The 14,624-nt window shown below is 41.2% G+C and overlaps 1 protein-coding gene across 4 annotated transcripts in view; it reads left to right on the forward strand.

Moving 5' to 3' along the window:
* Window positions 1–830: 830 nt before the first annotated feature.
* CHIC2 (cysteine rich hydrophobic domain 2) overlaps window positions 831–14,624 on the forward strand; it is a 39,294-nt gene continuing 25,500 nt past the window's right edge. Inside the window, exons 1-3 of one of the 4 annotated variants that reach the window (XM_007071039.4) lie at window positions 831–1,502; window positions 12,707–12,761; window positions 12,953–13,108. In XM_007071039.4, the coding sequence (XP_007071101.1) occupies window positions 1,384–1,502; window positions 12,707–12,761; window positions 12,953–13,108 (330 nt within the window). In that variant the 5' untranslated portion in view covers window positions 831–1,383. The remainder of the gene's footprint in view (window positions 1,503–12,706; window positions 12,762–12,952; window positions 13,109–14,624) is intronic. The other 3 variants (XM_037897785.2, XR_006290097.1, XM_043544382.1) reach the window with 3 other exon arrangements.

Consider the following 14,624-nt stretch of genomic DNA (forward strand, 5'->3'; position numbering starts at 1 on the left):
CCAGAGGTGGATTAAGAGGAGGCCCTAGATCATCCACCTGCCCCGGGTGGGACACCCCTGCAGGGCAGGGACATGGGCTGCTCTTGGGCTCCCCAGTCCCTCGCCCAGGGCAGGCGGAGGGCCTGGGCTCCCCAGTTGCCCAGGGTGGCTCTTACCATAGCCTAGGACAGTGGTCCCCAAAGTGTGGGGGGTGCCCCCTAGGGGGCACAGAGGAATGTTCGGGGGTTTGTGTGGCAGGGCCCCAGTCAGCCCCCACAAAGGGGGTGGGGAGGGAGCACGACCCAGCCCTGTTCTGCCCCCAGTCCCACTCTGGCCCAGTCCCAGTCCCAGCCCCACCCCCAGCCATGGTTTTGCTCCTGGCCACAACCCCACTCCCAGCTCCACAGCAGCTCCTGGCTTCTGGGGGGGAGGGGGAGAGGGGCACAGACCAGGTAAGGTGGGGACACAATCAAAAAAGTTTGGGGATCCCTGCCTGAGGGTAATCATACCTTCCATTTTGGCTCCAGGTGTCCCAACTTTTTTGGCAAAACTGGCATTTGTCTCATTTGCTCTTGCCAACTGATCACCAGTTGTCAAGGGCAAATGGTACAAATGCCCAGTTTTACCAAAAAGGGGTTGGGGAGGGGTGAGAGGTGGGGCTCAGTCCAGCCCTGTGTGGGGTACAAGGGGGCTTGGGCGAGTGGCTCAGGCCAGCTCCAGGGGGTGGCAGGGGACGGGAGAGGGGACTTGTTCCAGCTCCAAATGGGGGGAGGGGGGAGAGGAGAGGCAAATCTGCCCACTCTACCACAGGCTCCAACACCTTCCAACCTGGCTGGGGGCGGGTCCTCAGGGGGAAGAGGAGGAGGATGGAGCAGCCGCGGGCGTGGCCAGAGAGCCGACGCTCCTGAGCAGTCCCCAAACCGGCCGGGCATTAACCCACCACTGGGCAAAAGCAACATTGGCCCCGCTGCCCTAATTGCCGCCCCCGCCCTAGTGCCCCCTCCCCACACCTGTGGCCCCGGACCCCTCCCGAACTATCCCAGCCAGGAGAAACGCCCGCCCGCTTTCCCCCGTCTCCACCCTGCCGCTCCCCCGCCTTCGCCCTCCCGCCTCGTTCCCAACCGCCGCCCCCAGCCGCGCGCTCGCAGCCCCCAGGAGAGCCGGGGCCGCGCGCAGGAAGCTCTCGCGAGGTTGCGGCGGCGGCGGCGCTGTTGCTGTGGTTCCCTCGGCTGGGGCGGAGCTAGCGCTGGTGCCGCGGCCCGGCCCGGATGTTGTTGTTTCTCCCCCTCCCCGGATAATGACGGGCGCTTCCTGCCCCTGAGCTGCAGCGACGCCGGCTCAGCCTCGCCGGTGGACCCCGGCCGCCTGCCCGCCCCTTATCCGGACACACAGCGCGGCCCGGCTATGGCGGATTTCGACGAGATCTACGAGGAGGAGGAGGACGAGGAGCGGGCGCTGGAGGAGCAGCTGCTGAAATACTCGCCCGACCCGGTGGTGGTGCGCGGCTCTGGCCATGTCACCGTGTAAGGGCCGCGCCGGGGGGAAGGGAGGGGGGCAGGCCGCGGGCACGCGATGGGGCCGGGGCGCGGGGAGAAGGTGGCGAGCCTGGGCTCCAGCGGGGGAGCGGGCAGAGTTGTGCCCTGTCCAGCCCCTGCTCTGGGAGCTGGATCGGCCCTGGCGGTGCCCCGTGGGGTGTGATGCGATTGGCGGTGTCTGCAGTCTACCATCTGGTTGGAAAGGACCTGGCGGAAAGCTCCGCTGCTGCAAGGAGCCAGGCGGCGAGTCTGGCTTTGAACTTCCAGCCCAAGTCGGGGGAGTGTGGCTCCTCCCTCCCTCCCTGCTCCCTCTGCGCAGCCAACCGTGGGGGCACCTGTGGCGTTTCCCCTGCGCCGCATCTTGCATTTTGTCGCGTTGTAAAGCCCTACAGATCGTTTATTGAGACGGTAAGAAAACAAAGCTGACCTGGGTTGTGATTAACAGAGGTATGTAAAGTATGAAATCCAGCGATGAGCTGTCAGGAAGTATTATTATTATTATTATTTTTTTACAACTACACGACCTGTAGTCCTGTAGGTCTTTTATGCTGCTGTTAGTCACAGTCTCAGCCTCCTCTTTTATCAAGCCTCAACTTTCTGCTGTGGTGTGAAAAGTCTTAGTAAATGAGAGCAGCCAGCCAGTCTGACAAGCACACCCAAAACAATGTCATTAGCTGTTTGGCATGTGATGAGGGTGACCCACTGTGCTGTGGGGTTTTTTTTTTTTTTTTGGCCAGGTATCAGTGAGGATCTGGTGGTGACTCCAAAATAAAAGTGTATTTAAGTTTTCAGTAATTTCACAAGCTAGGTTGTTTTCTGTGATCTATTCTATTAGGAACTCTATTTTAAAAAAATCACTTAGTGCTCATGAATGGTACTGCACATTCTTGGAAACTTAAAAAAAATATTTGCAAAAGATAGAATAAGGGAAGCACAAGCGTCTTCGTGTTGTATTCACTACTGAACTGGGCTGGATTTGAGGCAGCAGCATAGAAGTTAAAGGCCCTGTATTTATCAGATGTGATGCAGAGCTATCCAAGATATTGGGGTTAATTTTGACAGTAGTGTGGTAACTTTTCATTAATATTGTTTTACTATGTTGTTAATGTCAGAGAAAGTATCAGTGCAGAAAGAGATTGATTTGCTCTCTGGTGAGAAATCAGAAAGCTTCCATATGGCCTAGGTGTTTTTGGGAGAGATGTTAGGGGTTGAGAAGATGTTGAAAGAGAGGGAGTGATTTGTTTGTAGGTCCATTTGAATACAGATCTGGTTTGTAGTTGTTACCATCCAATAGCATATGTGAAATAGTTAATTTCTAGTGGAAAGCTGATCATATATTATATTAAAATCATAACAGTCATTGCTCACTAGCTGGCAGCCTTTTCATTGTTCTCATTAAAAAGGCAAAGGACTAAAGGAAATTAAGACACTTCTCTTTTCTCTTCCTTGGTTGTGGGTCCAGTGGGCCAAGATCAAGGCCCAGTGGTGGGAAAGCATGGAAAAGCCTTCACACTTGTGGCTCATAGAAGGAATTTGGCTCTGTGCTGCCAATCCTGCCAGTTGTTCATGTGAATTGTTTTAATAACAAAAAAAAAAATCTCCTAAACTCTAGTACTTGATCTTTTGGATGGCCAAAAGAATGCCTCCAGCAGTTATTTTGAGTGGTCTTCATCTGGTTTGTATATCCCACCCTTTATTAAATATGCTCTGAATGCCCTCAGCCACCCATTTTCCCTCTCTTCACCCTAAATTACATCTATTTAATGTAATTCCATGACATCAGAGAAGACTGAAAATTCCTATTGAAGTCTTTCACCTCTTTCCTTCTAATGAAATAGCAACCCATTTGTAATTCCTACTTCTGTATCATCACATTTCCTTAAATGAGGACTTTGAGACTAGAGATAAATTTCAAACATATTGGGGATAAGATATAAAAGCTATTTTTCATTTACATTTTTGTTATAGAACTTGCATGCAAAGCATTCTTCTTCCTTGATTTACAGAAACATGCATTTTAGAAGTCAGGAAAATTTTATCACAGATCTAGCAAGCAAAAGGAATACTTATGGTCCTCTCACTGATTCTGCAGTTTAAAACAGTTGCTGACTATTTGTATTTAAATAAAGGCTTCCTCTGTCATAGTCTATTGTCTTATCCTTTCTGATCTTGCATTGAAGTCATAATGTTGAATTTGTATTATCAGTCATTTTCGTGACTACAGATTAATGCCACAAAGACAGAATTATTACTTGAACATCATCCACCAGGAGGAGAAAATGGCCTATGTGTGACAGAGTCCTTAGTTAAAACTATTTAAAAAAATAACAAAGGGAATGCAGGTAAATACTGTGTAAATAAAATGTTTAATGCAGGAGTAATCAATTACTTTTTGTCAAGGTCCAAATTTCTTGGTCAAAATATAGTCAAGGTCCAGACTCCAGAGAAAATGTTGTTGTTGTTTTTGTATTAGTCAATAAAAAGATTTTGTGGTCAAATCAAAAGTGTCTGGTGATCCAGATTTGGCCCGCGGTCCACCTATTGACTGTCCCTGGTTTAATGTATAAAGACCGTTTTCCAAGTTTGCTTTCTAAACAGAGTTCTCCTTTAAAACAAGCTAGAACTATATGCAGAATGATCCAAATAGAGTAAGAGGTTAAAGTCTCTCGTCATTTAAAAACTCCTTCTCCCCCACCCCCCATTTAATTCAGGTCTACAACTTTCAGACCACCAGATTCTACTTGGTATGGTACCAAAGTATGTACGCTGCTGGTGTTATCACTCCCGCTATTTCATCCTACTACTAAGAGTCCCTCTTTTTAAAATATTACATTTTTCTCTAAAGTTCTAATATCCTTAAACTTGACAAACCATAAAAAGTGATTTAAATCAGGGAGTTAACCATTAAAGTACTTATTTTTATATCTGTAGGTCAGTTCGAGTTTTTAGTGGGGGGGTGGGTGATAGGGATGACATTGCTAGCAAAATATGCATGCTGGAGTGTCTCACCAACTAGCAGCTGGTGTTCTCTGTTGGGTATGAAAACTATGTACTTGGAAGAAAGAGGAGAAAAAGTTACGTTTTCATTGACAAATTTGCTCAGTGTTCCTATTTTTTGATTATTTGAGGCATTTATAAAGCTCAAAGCTTATACATTATAAAATTGTTTGACTTTTTGTAAAATATGTGTTTTCAGGTTGTCTTTCAGTGAATGGATTTCATGTTATTTGCCTCTTATACGTTGTATTTGAAATTGGTGTATATATCAATAACGAAGTATAGAAGGTTAGGTGTATTAATTTAAAATGGCTCATTCCCTGCTGGAACCAGACAGTGCCCATGAGGAAGTTGCCTGATTTGAATGTCAAGAGGACAAGAACTGTACCTGGGTGGGGGAGTATATTGGGACAAGGAGCCTGGAGGTGGAACTGGAGGATGGAAAACAAGGGAAGGGAAACAGGGACATGGATTTGGGGGAATGGGACTGGCTGGGCAAGGAGACAGGAACTGGGAGTCAAGGAGGGAAATAGGGAGTGGGGGCTGGCAGCAAGTAAGGAGGGGGAGACTGAGATTGGGTGAAGATCAGAGTAGGAGACTGAAACTGGCCTGGCAAGGATACTGGAACTAGGACTCAGTGAGGTGGGGTGAGGGGATGCAGATCTGAGCTACAGTGCTGCACAAGGAAACAGGGACACCGAGCCTAGAGGTGGGGGAACACTGAGATTGGACGACGCGCCTGGAGAGGGAGATTGAGACTGGGAGCCAGTTGGGATGGGGAATGTGGAGGTTGAACATACAGTTTGGATGAGGACCAGGAAAATTGGGACTGGGTGGGAAAGGAGTCTGGGGATAAGGAGTAGGGGGCAGAGGGGATATGGAATGGCTGGGCAAGGAGACTGCGACTGAGATGAAGAGATGGGATTGGGACTGGCTCAGAGAATTAGACTGGGACAAGGAGCTAAATGTGGAAAAGAGACAGGACTGGGACAGGTTGGAGAGGATGGGGTAGAAGGGATCAAGCTTAGGAGAAATTGGCTGAAGAGTATATGACTACTAGAGCCTGGAATGGAATGCAAGATTCCTGAGTCTCACCATTCCTGTGCTGTCAACAACTGTTTGTAAATCCGACTAGCAGAGTGGGTGTCTTATCCACCTTTAGTGCTGGGCATTTAGAGGATAACTTATTACTGCTATCATTTACTCAGTCTGCTCAAGTAGCAGAGATCTGTACAGTGGAGCTAAAGGTTCCAAACCTGTTGAAGGCAATATGATGCCACATGATGGAATTTCTGGTTTTACAGTTTGCTTTTTAAAAACTTAGGAAATTACACAGGAAAAAAATCTACATTTAAAGAACATTAAGGTTGCAAAGTCAAGTGCTCAGAAGTTAGGAAATGCAGAATTAGAGTTGCCCGTATAATGTTAATTCACCCTCCCCCTTTGTGCATATGCACTATGGTACGGTCTCTATATGATCACATGTCATTTTTTCCACAGAACCGAGCCTCACTCCGTGCAGATGATGAAGGTTGCTCATCAAATGAGCTGCTATTCAGTATTTTGTTTTCCCATTGTTCAGTGTGTGGCCATTGTTGGATTGAGGTCGATGTAGGAACACAACCTAACAGTTTTACTACTAGTGGTTCTAAGGCTACAAATAAGGTCCCCCACTCCTAGGGGAACATATCATACAGGAGGCTTTGGAATTCATTATGCAGTTAGATTATGGTAGGGGAGAGAATCAAGATTACATCTGAGATTCAGAAAGTTCTTCCTTCTTGTAGCATGTCAAGTATTTCAATGCTTAGTAATTGATAGGTACCATCTTTTTGTTTTTTGTTTGTACAGCACCTTGCCCAATAAGGTCTTGATCCATGACTAGGGCTCCTACGTACTATAGTAATACAAATAATAAATAAGTTGAGAACAGATTGATTTAATTCCAAATATTGTTTCAGAGTTTTATTTTTAATCTTTGAGACTGAAAACGTAGTTTAGAGGATCTCTTCCTTTTATATGTTTCTTAACATAGGTGCTAAAAAGGAATCATCATGCAGCTACTTTCAGGATGGATTATTTTAAAAAAGTGAGTTTAAATGGGATATTTTAGTTTTTAAAAATACATTACATTTGTTGTAAAATTAACTTTAAGGTTAAACTCACTAATTTAGAGTTATTTAAATTGAGAATGAAAGCTTAGCGAGTTGAAGTGGATTGATATTTTGTAGTATCCAGGGTAGATGTAAAAAGACCATTTTCAAAATTTGAACGAGTTTATTTTAATTTTGAAAAGCTGATCACTATGGGGAAAGCAGGAAAACTAGTTTTTCTTTGCCAATCAGTGAACAAAAAACAGATCTCTCAATCCCAGTTTCTCTGTTTATATAATCAGTTTACCGAAACTTGGTTTTTCTTTTGTTTTATTTGGTTTTTATTATGTACCACATCAGCAAGTTTGAGTACAATGAGGTGTTTTGTTTTTAACTGCAGCTAATGAAAACAATATTCTGAGGAAGGCAAAGTCAACTAGTAAGTTGTACTGAAGTGAATGCAGTTTAGTTATAGTTCTTTTGTTATAGATGAAAAGTATTAACCATTTAAAAACAAAACAAATAACCACAGGCATGTGACAATGCAAGACTGGAGTATCATGTTGAATAATGTAACTCTAATAAAAGCAAGAAACTTTTCATGATAGTTGTACCTTTCTGATTTAATTATGATAATAAAGCTTACGTTACAGAGCACCAGTCTTGGCTCCATAGTTAAGGTTGAATTTAGTTTTGCACTTTAAGGAGGTATTCATACCTCTAGGAAGAATACAGGATATCCTCCCTAAAACACAGCACTTACTCTTCAACCTTTCCTTTTTTCATTCTCAATCAAGTTCATTTGGTATTTGTTTTCCTCTACCAATCTATGAATAAAAATCAAGTGTGAGAGGATGAGGTCTACTAGATCTATAATCTTGTAGGTCATAGTGACCAGAAACAATCAGTTCAATACACCAACTACAGCTAACACTGCCTTTGTTTGATAAATCAGTTAGTTTTAAATGCAAAACCTGTTCTGATAAATTTACTTTTTTCTTGTGTCCAGCACATTTAAAAGAGCTTTATTTCATTAACAAAAAGCAGTTTTAAAATGCTATTTTGTGAAGTTAACTGAATTCAAATTTCCATCCAAATGCAGCTTGACACAAATCACAAGTAAAAAAAAAAATTTAGTAAATAAGAAATGTGTAATTCACCATTTTCTAACACAAAAAAGTTGCAAAGTCAAGTGCTCAAAAGTTATGAAAAGCCAAAATTAAGGTTGCTTGTGCAAGCTTGATTCAGCCCCCTTGTGTGTATGCATTATGAGAATCTTTAATTACATGATCACAAACTACTTTTTCCACAGGACTCCTATCTCATTCTGTGTACCTAATGGACCTGCTTTTGGGATGAATCAGGGTTGTGTAGATTAAGAGACTTATTTGTAGGATCCCAGCCTCCTTTGTTGCAGAAGTTGGAAGGTGTTTAGTGAATGAGATGGGACTGCAGGAAGAGAGAGGATGAACTCGTGATTTAAAATAGTTGAATGCTTCCCTGGATAACTGGATTCTATCCTTGCCTTGGTCACAGAGTCCCTGTGGGTATGTCTACACTGCAGTCTCCATGCCCAGGTAGATAGCGTTGCAATAGTGGGGCTTGAGCACACTAAAAATAGCAGTGTGGATGATGCTACAGCAGCAGAGGCTCAGTCTAGTCATCCAGCTGCAGTGTAGACATACCTTATGTGATGCTAGGAAAGTCACTGAAACCAAACTTTTAACAGGTAGTCACTAATTGTGGATGTGAGAGAGATGGCAATTTCTGCAAGATCTTTGAAAAACCTTATTGAATTAAGTTTAAGTATCTTTGGAGACCATTCTATTAAATGTGCAAAGCAGGGTAGATTTGATTTAAATCGTGATTTAAATCGCTAGTCAGGAAGACTCTATTTAATCATGGATTTCTACATAAAAGTGCATTCTTGTTGGTTGTTATAACCTTAATACATATTCTTCACAACTCAGAGATAGATGTATGTTTAGTTTTTAGAAGGTACACACTATGCTTTTTTAAAGTGATTTATTTTGAAAACTTTTCAGATTAGTTTTACAGCTATATCAGAAAATGAATGAATGATGGTTATTTCATTTACCAAAGGTAATTGAAGCAGATATTTATGAAAGCATTGGGAAGTGAACTATCTCCAGTTCAACAGGTTAATCATTAATATTTGGAGGATTTTCTTGCCATGCTGTATTAGGAGGAGAACATCACCAGAGAGACATTTAAATTGTTGTATTTAACTAAAACAACAACGTTATGTATTCTGGATTTTTTTCTTCAACAGCAAGCATATAATATCTTAACAAAACAAACATATGAATTTTTGAATGTTGTTAAACATTCAAGTTTTTTAAAATCAGGTTTGTTTTTGTTCAAATTGTTTTTAACTAAAATAGTTAAATGAAATATTTAAAAACAACAACAACAAAAATTAAATTGACTATGTCAACCAGGTCAACATGAGAAACTTAAAATTTTGGCTTCTGCAGCTAACTCAGTCGTCTTCACTTTCATTTTCCTGTTTCTTCATAATCTGGAAAAGAAAAACAAGGTTTCCTGCTTTTTCAGGTCCCAAACTATTTCTCAATTTGAAATGAATTAGTCCAAAGGAAGAAAATATTCTTTCTATACTGGCAGAAGAAGCTACTGCTGTTAAAAGTGAGATTATCACTTGAACAGTCTCTGAATCCAAGTGCTTAAGTGACTTCCACCAGTTCACTAGTGTGACTTTCTTTAAAACATCATCAGCAAACACATAGTTCTTGAATGGTTTACCCTTAGGTCTGAAGTTTATTATAGTTGGCATTATGGAGGGATGATTTCTGGATGTCCATGTCCTAGCAAACTCCTCTTCTTCAGTAGTTAAGGTTTGACCCTGGTACTGAGTATTGAGAATATTTGGAAGAAAATGAGCTGGAGATAGTGCTTGTCCCATTTGTTTTTTTTAATGCTTGTAATTTAACTCTGTCATTCTCTTTTTAAGATCTCACTCAGTTCCTTCCAAATTTCAACAGCATCAGCAATAAAACAGCTATTTCCCTGCATTTTGTTCAAGGCTACAGAAATAGGCTTCAGGGTACTCGGCATGTGTTCGACATTTCTCTTAAACCCAATGCTGAGAACTTTGGCTGTGACAGTGCCATCTATTTGTTCATGATTTTGTTCACAAACTGTCATCAGATTAGGCCAGTTCTTAAACTAGTGCTCAAAACAGTCCACTACTGAGTTCCATCGTACATCTTGTGAGAGAGTTAGCTTGGTTCCTCCCACTTTTTTCAGAGCAGCTGCTGCAAAGTGGTTGTTACGGAAGTAGTTTGCCATTTCAACAACATTAGTCTTTATTTCTGGAACACTGAAGTCTTTGGCTAGGAGGTGCATCAAATGAGCACTGCAACCGTATGTTATTAGCTTGGGACTCTCTGCTAAATAATTTCTTCTCATCTTGGAGACATTTGCAGCATTGTCTGTGACCAGGCTGCGTACGAAACATTTGAATTTTTTTTCAGTTTCTTATAGCTTTTACTGCTACTTCTTGTAAGTATTCTGCTATGTGTGCATTTCCTGATGTATCAATTTTTTCTGTAAGGAAGACATTCCCTTCTTCTGTTGTCACACAGGCACATACAACAGGATCATTGCTCCACCCATCAAGACTAAGGTACAATTTTACCCTCTAGACCTTTTGCACACCGCTCAATTTCTCTTTCATACACTTTGTCCAGCAATTTGCCTGCGACATCTGCTCTGTTGCGTGGACTGTATCCTGGTCTTAATGACTGAACCATATTAATGAAGTGTGGGTTCTCAATCATACAGAAAGGAAAGTTTTTGTTGAATAAACAAACTGGGCAATTTTTTCATGAATTACCTCTTTCTGTAATCTGCTGGTTCTTATCACAAACTTAGCTATGGTTGTTTCTGGATGATGGAGATTTTTTTTTCCTTTTGCTACAGGTGATATGCTGTGGCTATGTGACATACATGATGTGACTGAAACACTACCGTTGGCAGATAACTCTGAAACTATAGAAAATGATGGTGATCTTGAAGGTGGATAGTCTTGAGAATCCCGTATATTGAGGATGGATTCTCTTAAACAAAATAAGTCAATGCAGTTATTTAATTATTATTACCATATTGCTCATTTAGTATTGCTCATTGCGTTCGCTGACACTCAGTACTATTTCAGAGGTGAAATTGTACAAGGACGATCTGCCTATTTCCTCTATTTATTTTTTATCACAACTGCATCTAAAATGATAGTACCATAGAGTAACAACTATATTTTTTGCTCAAACATGAGAATTTAAGAATAGTCCAGAAGGGAGACAGGCAGTTCTTAAGACAGAAGTATGAAATAAAAAAGTTTACCAACCTGAAGATCCTGCATGTTCAGATATGTTCCTTTCATCATCTTCTGCACAGCTTCCTTGTGAGAGGGAACACTTCTTATGATGTTGTTTCATTTGAGCAACCAGGCCTTGCATTTCTTCGTTGCACTGTTTGCATTTTGCACGCATGCCTGATCTTACCCACAGGTAGAGGAACTTCATTAAAATATTCCCAAACTGGGTCTCTTTTATGGCCTGCTGCCATTATAGGTTTTCCCTTCCAGTGAGAGAATGGTATGGTAGATCTCAAATCAGTGAAGGCTACACTAAGAAAGACCTCAAGACTTCTAGAATATGCTGCTCAAACAGTTTCACTTTTGTTTGTACTGCCTGTCCCTCCCTTCTCACACTTATCTCCAGCCTACTTCTCCTTGTCCAGATCTATTCTGCCCCCAACAATCTTCTATTCATTGAACTTTTTGAAACTTTGCACTTTTAGAGAGAGGTAAGGGATTGACTCTGTGTACACGAATTTGCAGAGGGACAATAGGGTTGACACCTGTTATTTCTCACTTCTATATATTTATTTATTTATTTGAAACCATTTTTGCTGTTAACAAGCATGTTATCTCTGGAGACACAAATCCACAGTTTGAGAACTGCAAAACTAAGCATCTCTGATGGTATCTTCTTGACTGAGCACTGAGTCCCATTGAGTAGATAGAAAGATTAACCTAATTAATCTATACAGAAGCCCCTGGAACCCCATAAGATTGGGTCCCTAATCCATGAACTATTGGAACTCATTTACAAAACTTCTCTTAAACATTATATGACTATATTGTCTCATACTATAGAATCAGAATTTATAATCCCTATTCTGTGATGAGATATCTTTGAGCTATAATGTATCTTAATTGAAACTACCTTTTAGATAGGTTTTTTTCCTCAAAAAGCATTTTATCAAAAAAATCCGATTTAAAGAAATCATTGATTTTTATCCACCCTGATCCCAACCAATACCACTGTAGAACAAGAGCCTAGGTTAGAGAAAAGCAGACCAAAGGAAATTTTTGAGTATGGATTTCCAGCTGGGTTATGTATAGTAAGACTTCTCGATCAAGGTACAGACCTTTTCTTAAGCACCTTGTTCTATTCCAGGGCTCTCAAACTCAAATTACCACGAGGGCCACATGAGGACTAGTACATTGGCCTTTGTTCTCCCCCCCGCCCCCCTTTTCACCCCACTGTCCCATTCCATCCTACCCCCTATTCCCCCCAAGGCCACCACCTCACCTTACATGTGTTTCTTCTCCAGGGTCCAGGCACCTAATTAGTGGAGCCACGCCTGCACAGCTCCAATAATTAGGTGGGTGGCCCTTCATTCTCTTGTGTGCGGCTGCCCAGGTGCGCACCTTAGAGGGAGCTATCCGTGGACCACCTGAATGGAGCTCGTGGATCACCAGTGGTCCGTGGAACACAGTTTGAGAACCTCTGACATAAAAAGTGTATGTCAGAGTAAACAAGCTGAAAAAGACAGGTTTTTTCCTCTAAACGTTTTCAGTTATGGTAATCTTAGAAGTTGCTTTTAACAATAATAGGTACAACATTTTCAGATGGAAATGTGATTTTTTTTTTTTTTTTTTTAAAGTTTGAATGCTTGTGCAAAGGAACCTTCATGATGTGGTATTCATTAATCTCTTCATTGAATGATTGTGTTTCTGGTATGATCTGCTTTTTTTTCTTTTCTTTTTTTCCCCAGATTTGGACTGAGCAACAAATTTGAAGCAGAATTCCCTTCTTCATTAACTGGAAAGGTGAGTATCTATGGATAAGACTCAATTAGAAATGTACTATAACAGCCTCTAAAACTTAGAATTTGGGTAACAAGATTTTGCTATTAGAAACGGTTGGTATTTGGGTTTCTACATACAGTTGAGCTTTGCAGGAATACTCATTAATTTACATTATATTGCAGTAGTACTGGATTATTTTTCTTTCTTCACAGGTTGCACCTGAGGAATTTAAAGCCAGCATCAGCAGAGTTAACAGTTGTCTTAAGAAGAACCTTCCAGTTAATGTTCGATGGCTACTTTGTGGATGCCTTTGTTGCTGCTGTACATTAGGTTGTAGTATGTGGCCAGTTATTTGCCTCAGTAAAAGAGTAAGTTGGACTATATTATCATTTGGCATTCTCTGTTGTAAATCTGGAAATTGTGATTGGGTTCATTTGTGTATTGTTTTTTTGTTAATTTTCAAAACTCTGTATGTTAGGTCTGGTCCACGCAGAAGCAAAATGAAAAAAGGTGTGAATTAAACTTATTTAGTTATTTCAGTGCAAGTTGTGTGCAGATCAGTCTTTAATATTACAGTGGAAACTAAACAGAACCAGTTTAGTATACTTAAGCAAGTACATGCTGTTTTGAATGTTTCAGGTAGCATGGCTATACGTATACATTTTTATTAGGGCTGTCAATTAATTGCAGTTAACTCACATGATTAACTCAAAAAAATTAATCGCAATTAATTGCACTTATAACAATAGAATACCAATTGAAATTTATTAAATATTTTTGGATATTTTTCTACATTTTCAATATTGATTTCAATTACAGCGCAGAATACAAAGTGCACAGTGCTCACTTTATATTATTATTTTTTATTATAAATATATGCACTGTAAAATGATAAACAAAAGTAGTAGTATTTTTCAGTTCACTTCATGCAGGTACTGAAGTGCAATCTCTTTATTGTGAAAGTGTAACTTACAAATGCAGATTTTTTTTTTTTTGGTTACATAACTGCACTCAAAAACAAAACAATAACACTTTAGAGCCTACAAGTCCACTCAGTCCTACTTCTTATTCTGCCAATCGCTAAGACAAACAAGTTAGTGTTTACATTGACGGGAGATAATGCTGCCTGCTTCTTATTTACAATGTCACCTGAAAGTGAGAACAGACATTTGCATGGCACTTTTGTAGCCAGTGTTGCAAGGTATTCACATACCAGATACGCTAAACATTTGTATGACCCTTACATGCTTTGGCCACCATTCCAGAGTACATGGTTCCAGGCTGATGATGCTAGTGCAAAAAAATAATTTGTCAATTAAATTTGTGACTGCACTCCTTGGGGGGAGAATTGTATATCTCCGGCTCTGTTTTACCCGCATTCTGCATATATTTCATGTTATAGCAGTCTCGGATGATGACCCAGCACATGTTTGTTTTAAGAACACTTTCACAGCAGATTTGACAAAACTCAAAGCAGGTACCGATGTGAGATTTCTAAAAATAGCTACAGCACTCGACCCAAGGTTTAAGAATCTGAAGTGCCTTCCAGAATCTGAGAGGGACGAGGTGTGGAGTGTGCTTTTAGAAGTCTTAAAAGAGTAACACCCTGATGTGGAAACTACAGAACCCAAACCACCGAAAAAGAAAATCAGCCTTCTGTTGGTGGCATCCGACTCAGATGATGAAAATAAACATGTGTCAATCCGCACTGCTTTGGATTGTTATCAAGCAGAATCCATCATCAGCATGGAAGTATGTCCTCTGGAATGGTGGGTGAAGCATGAAGGGACATATGAATCTTTAGCACATCTGACACGTAAATATCCAGCTACAACAGTGCCATGAGAATGCCTGTTATCGCTTTCAGGTGATATTGTAAACAAG

This window comes from Chelonia mydas, chromosome 4 (assembly GCF_015237465.2).
Source record: "Chelonia mydas isolate rCheMyd1 chromosome 4, rCheMyd1.pri.v2, whole genome shotgun sequence".
NCBI classification, from domain to species: Eukaryota; Metazoa; Chordata; order Testudines; family Cheloniidae; genus Chelonia; species Chelonia mydas.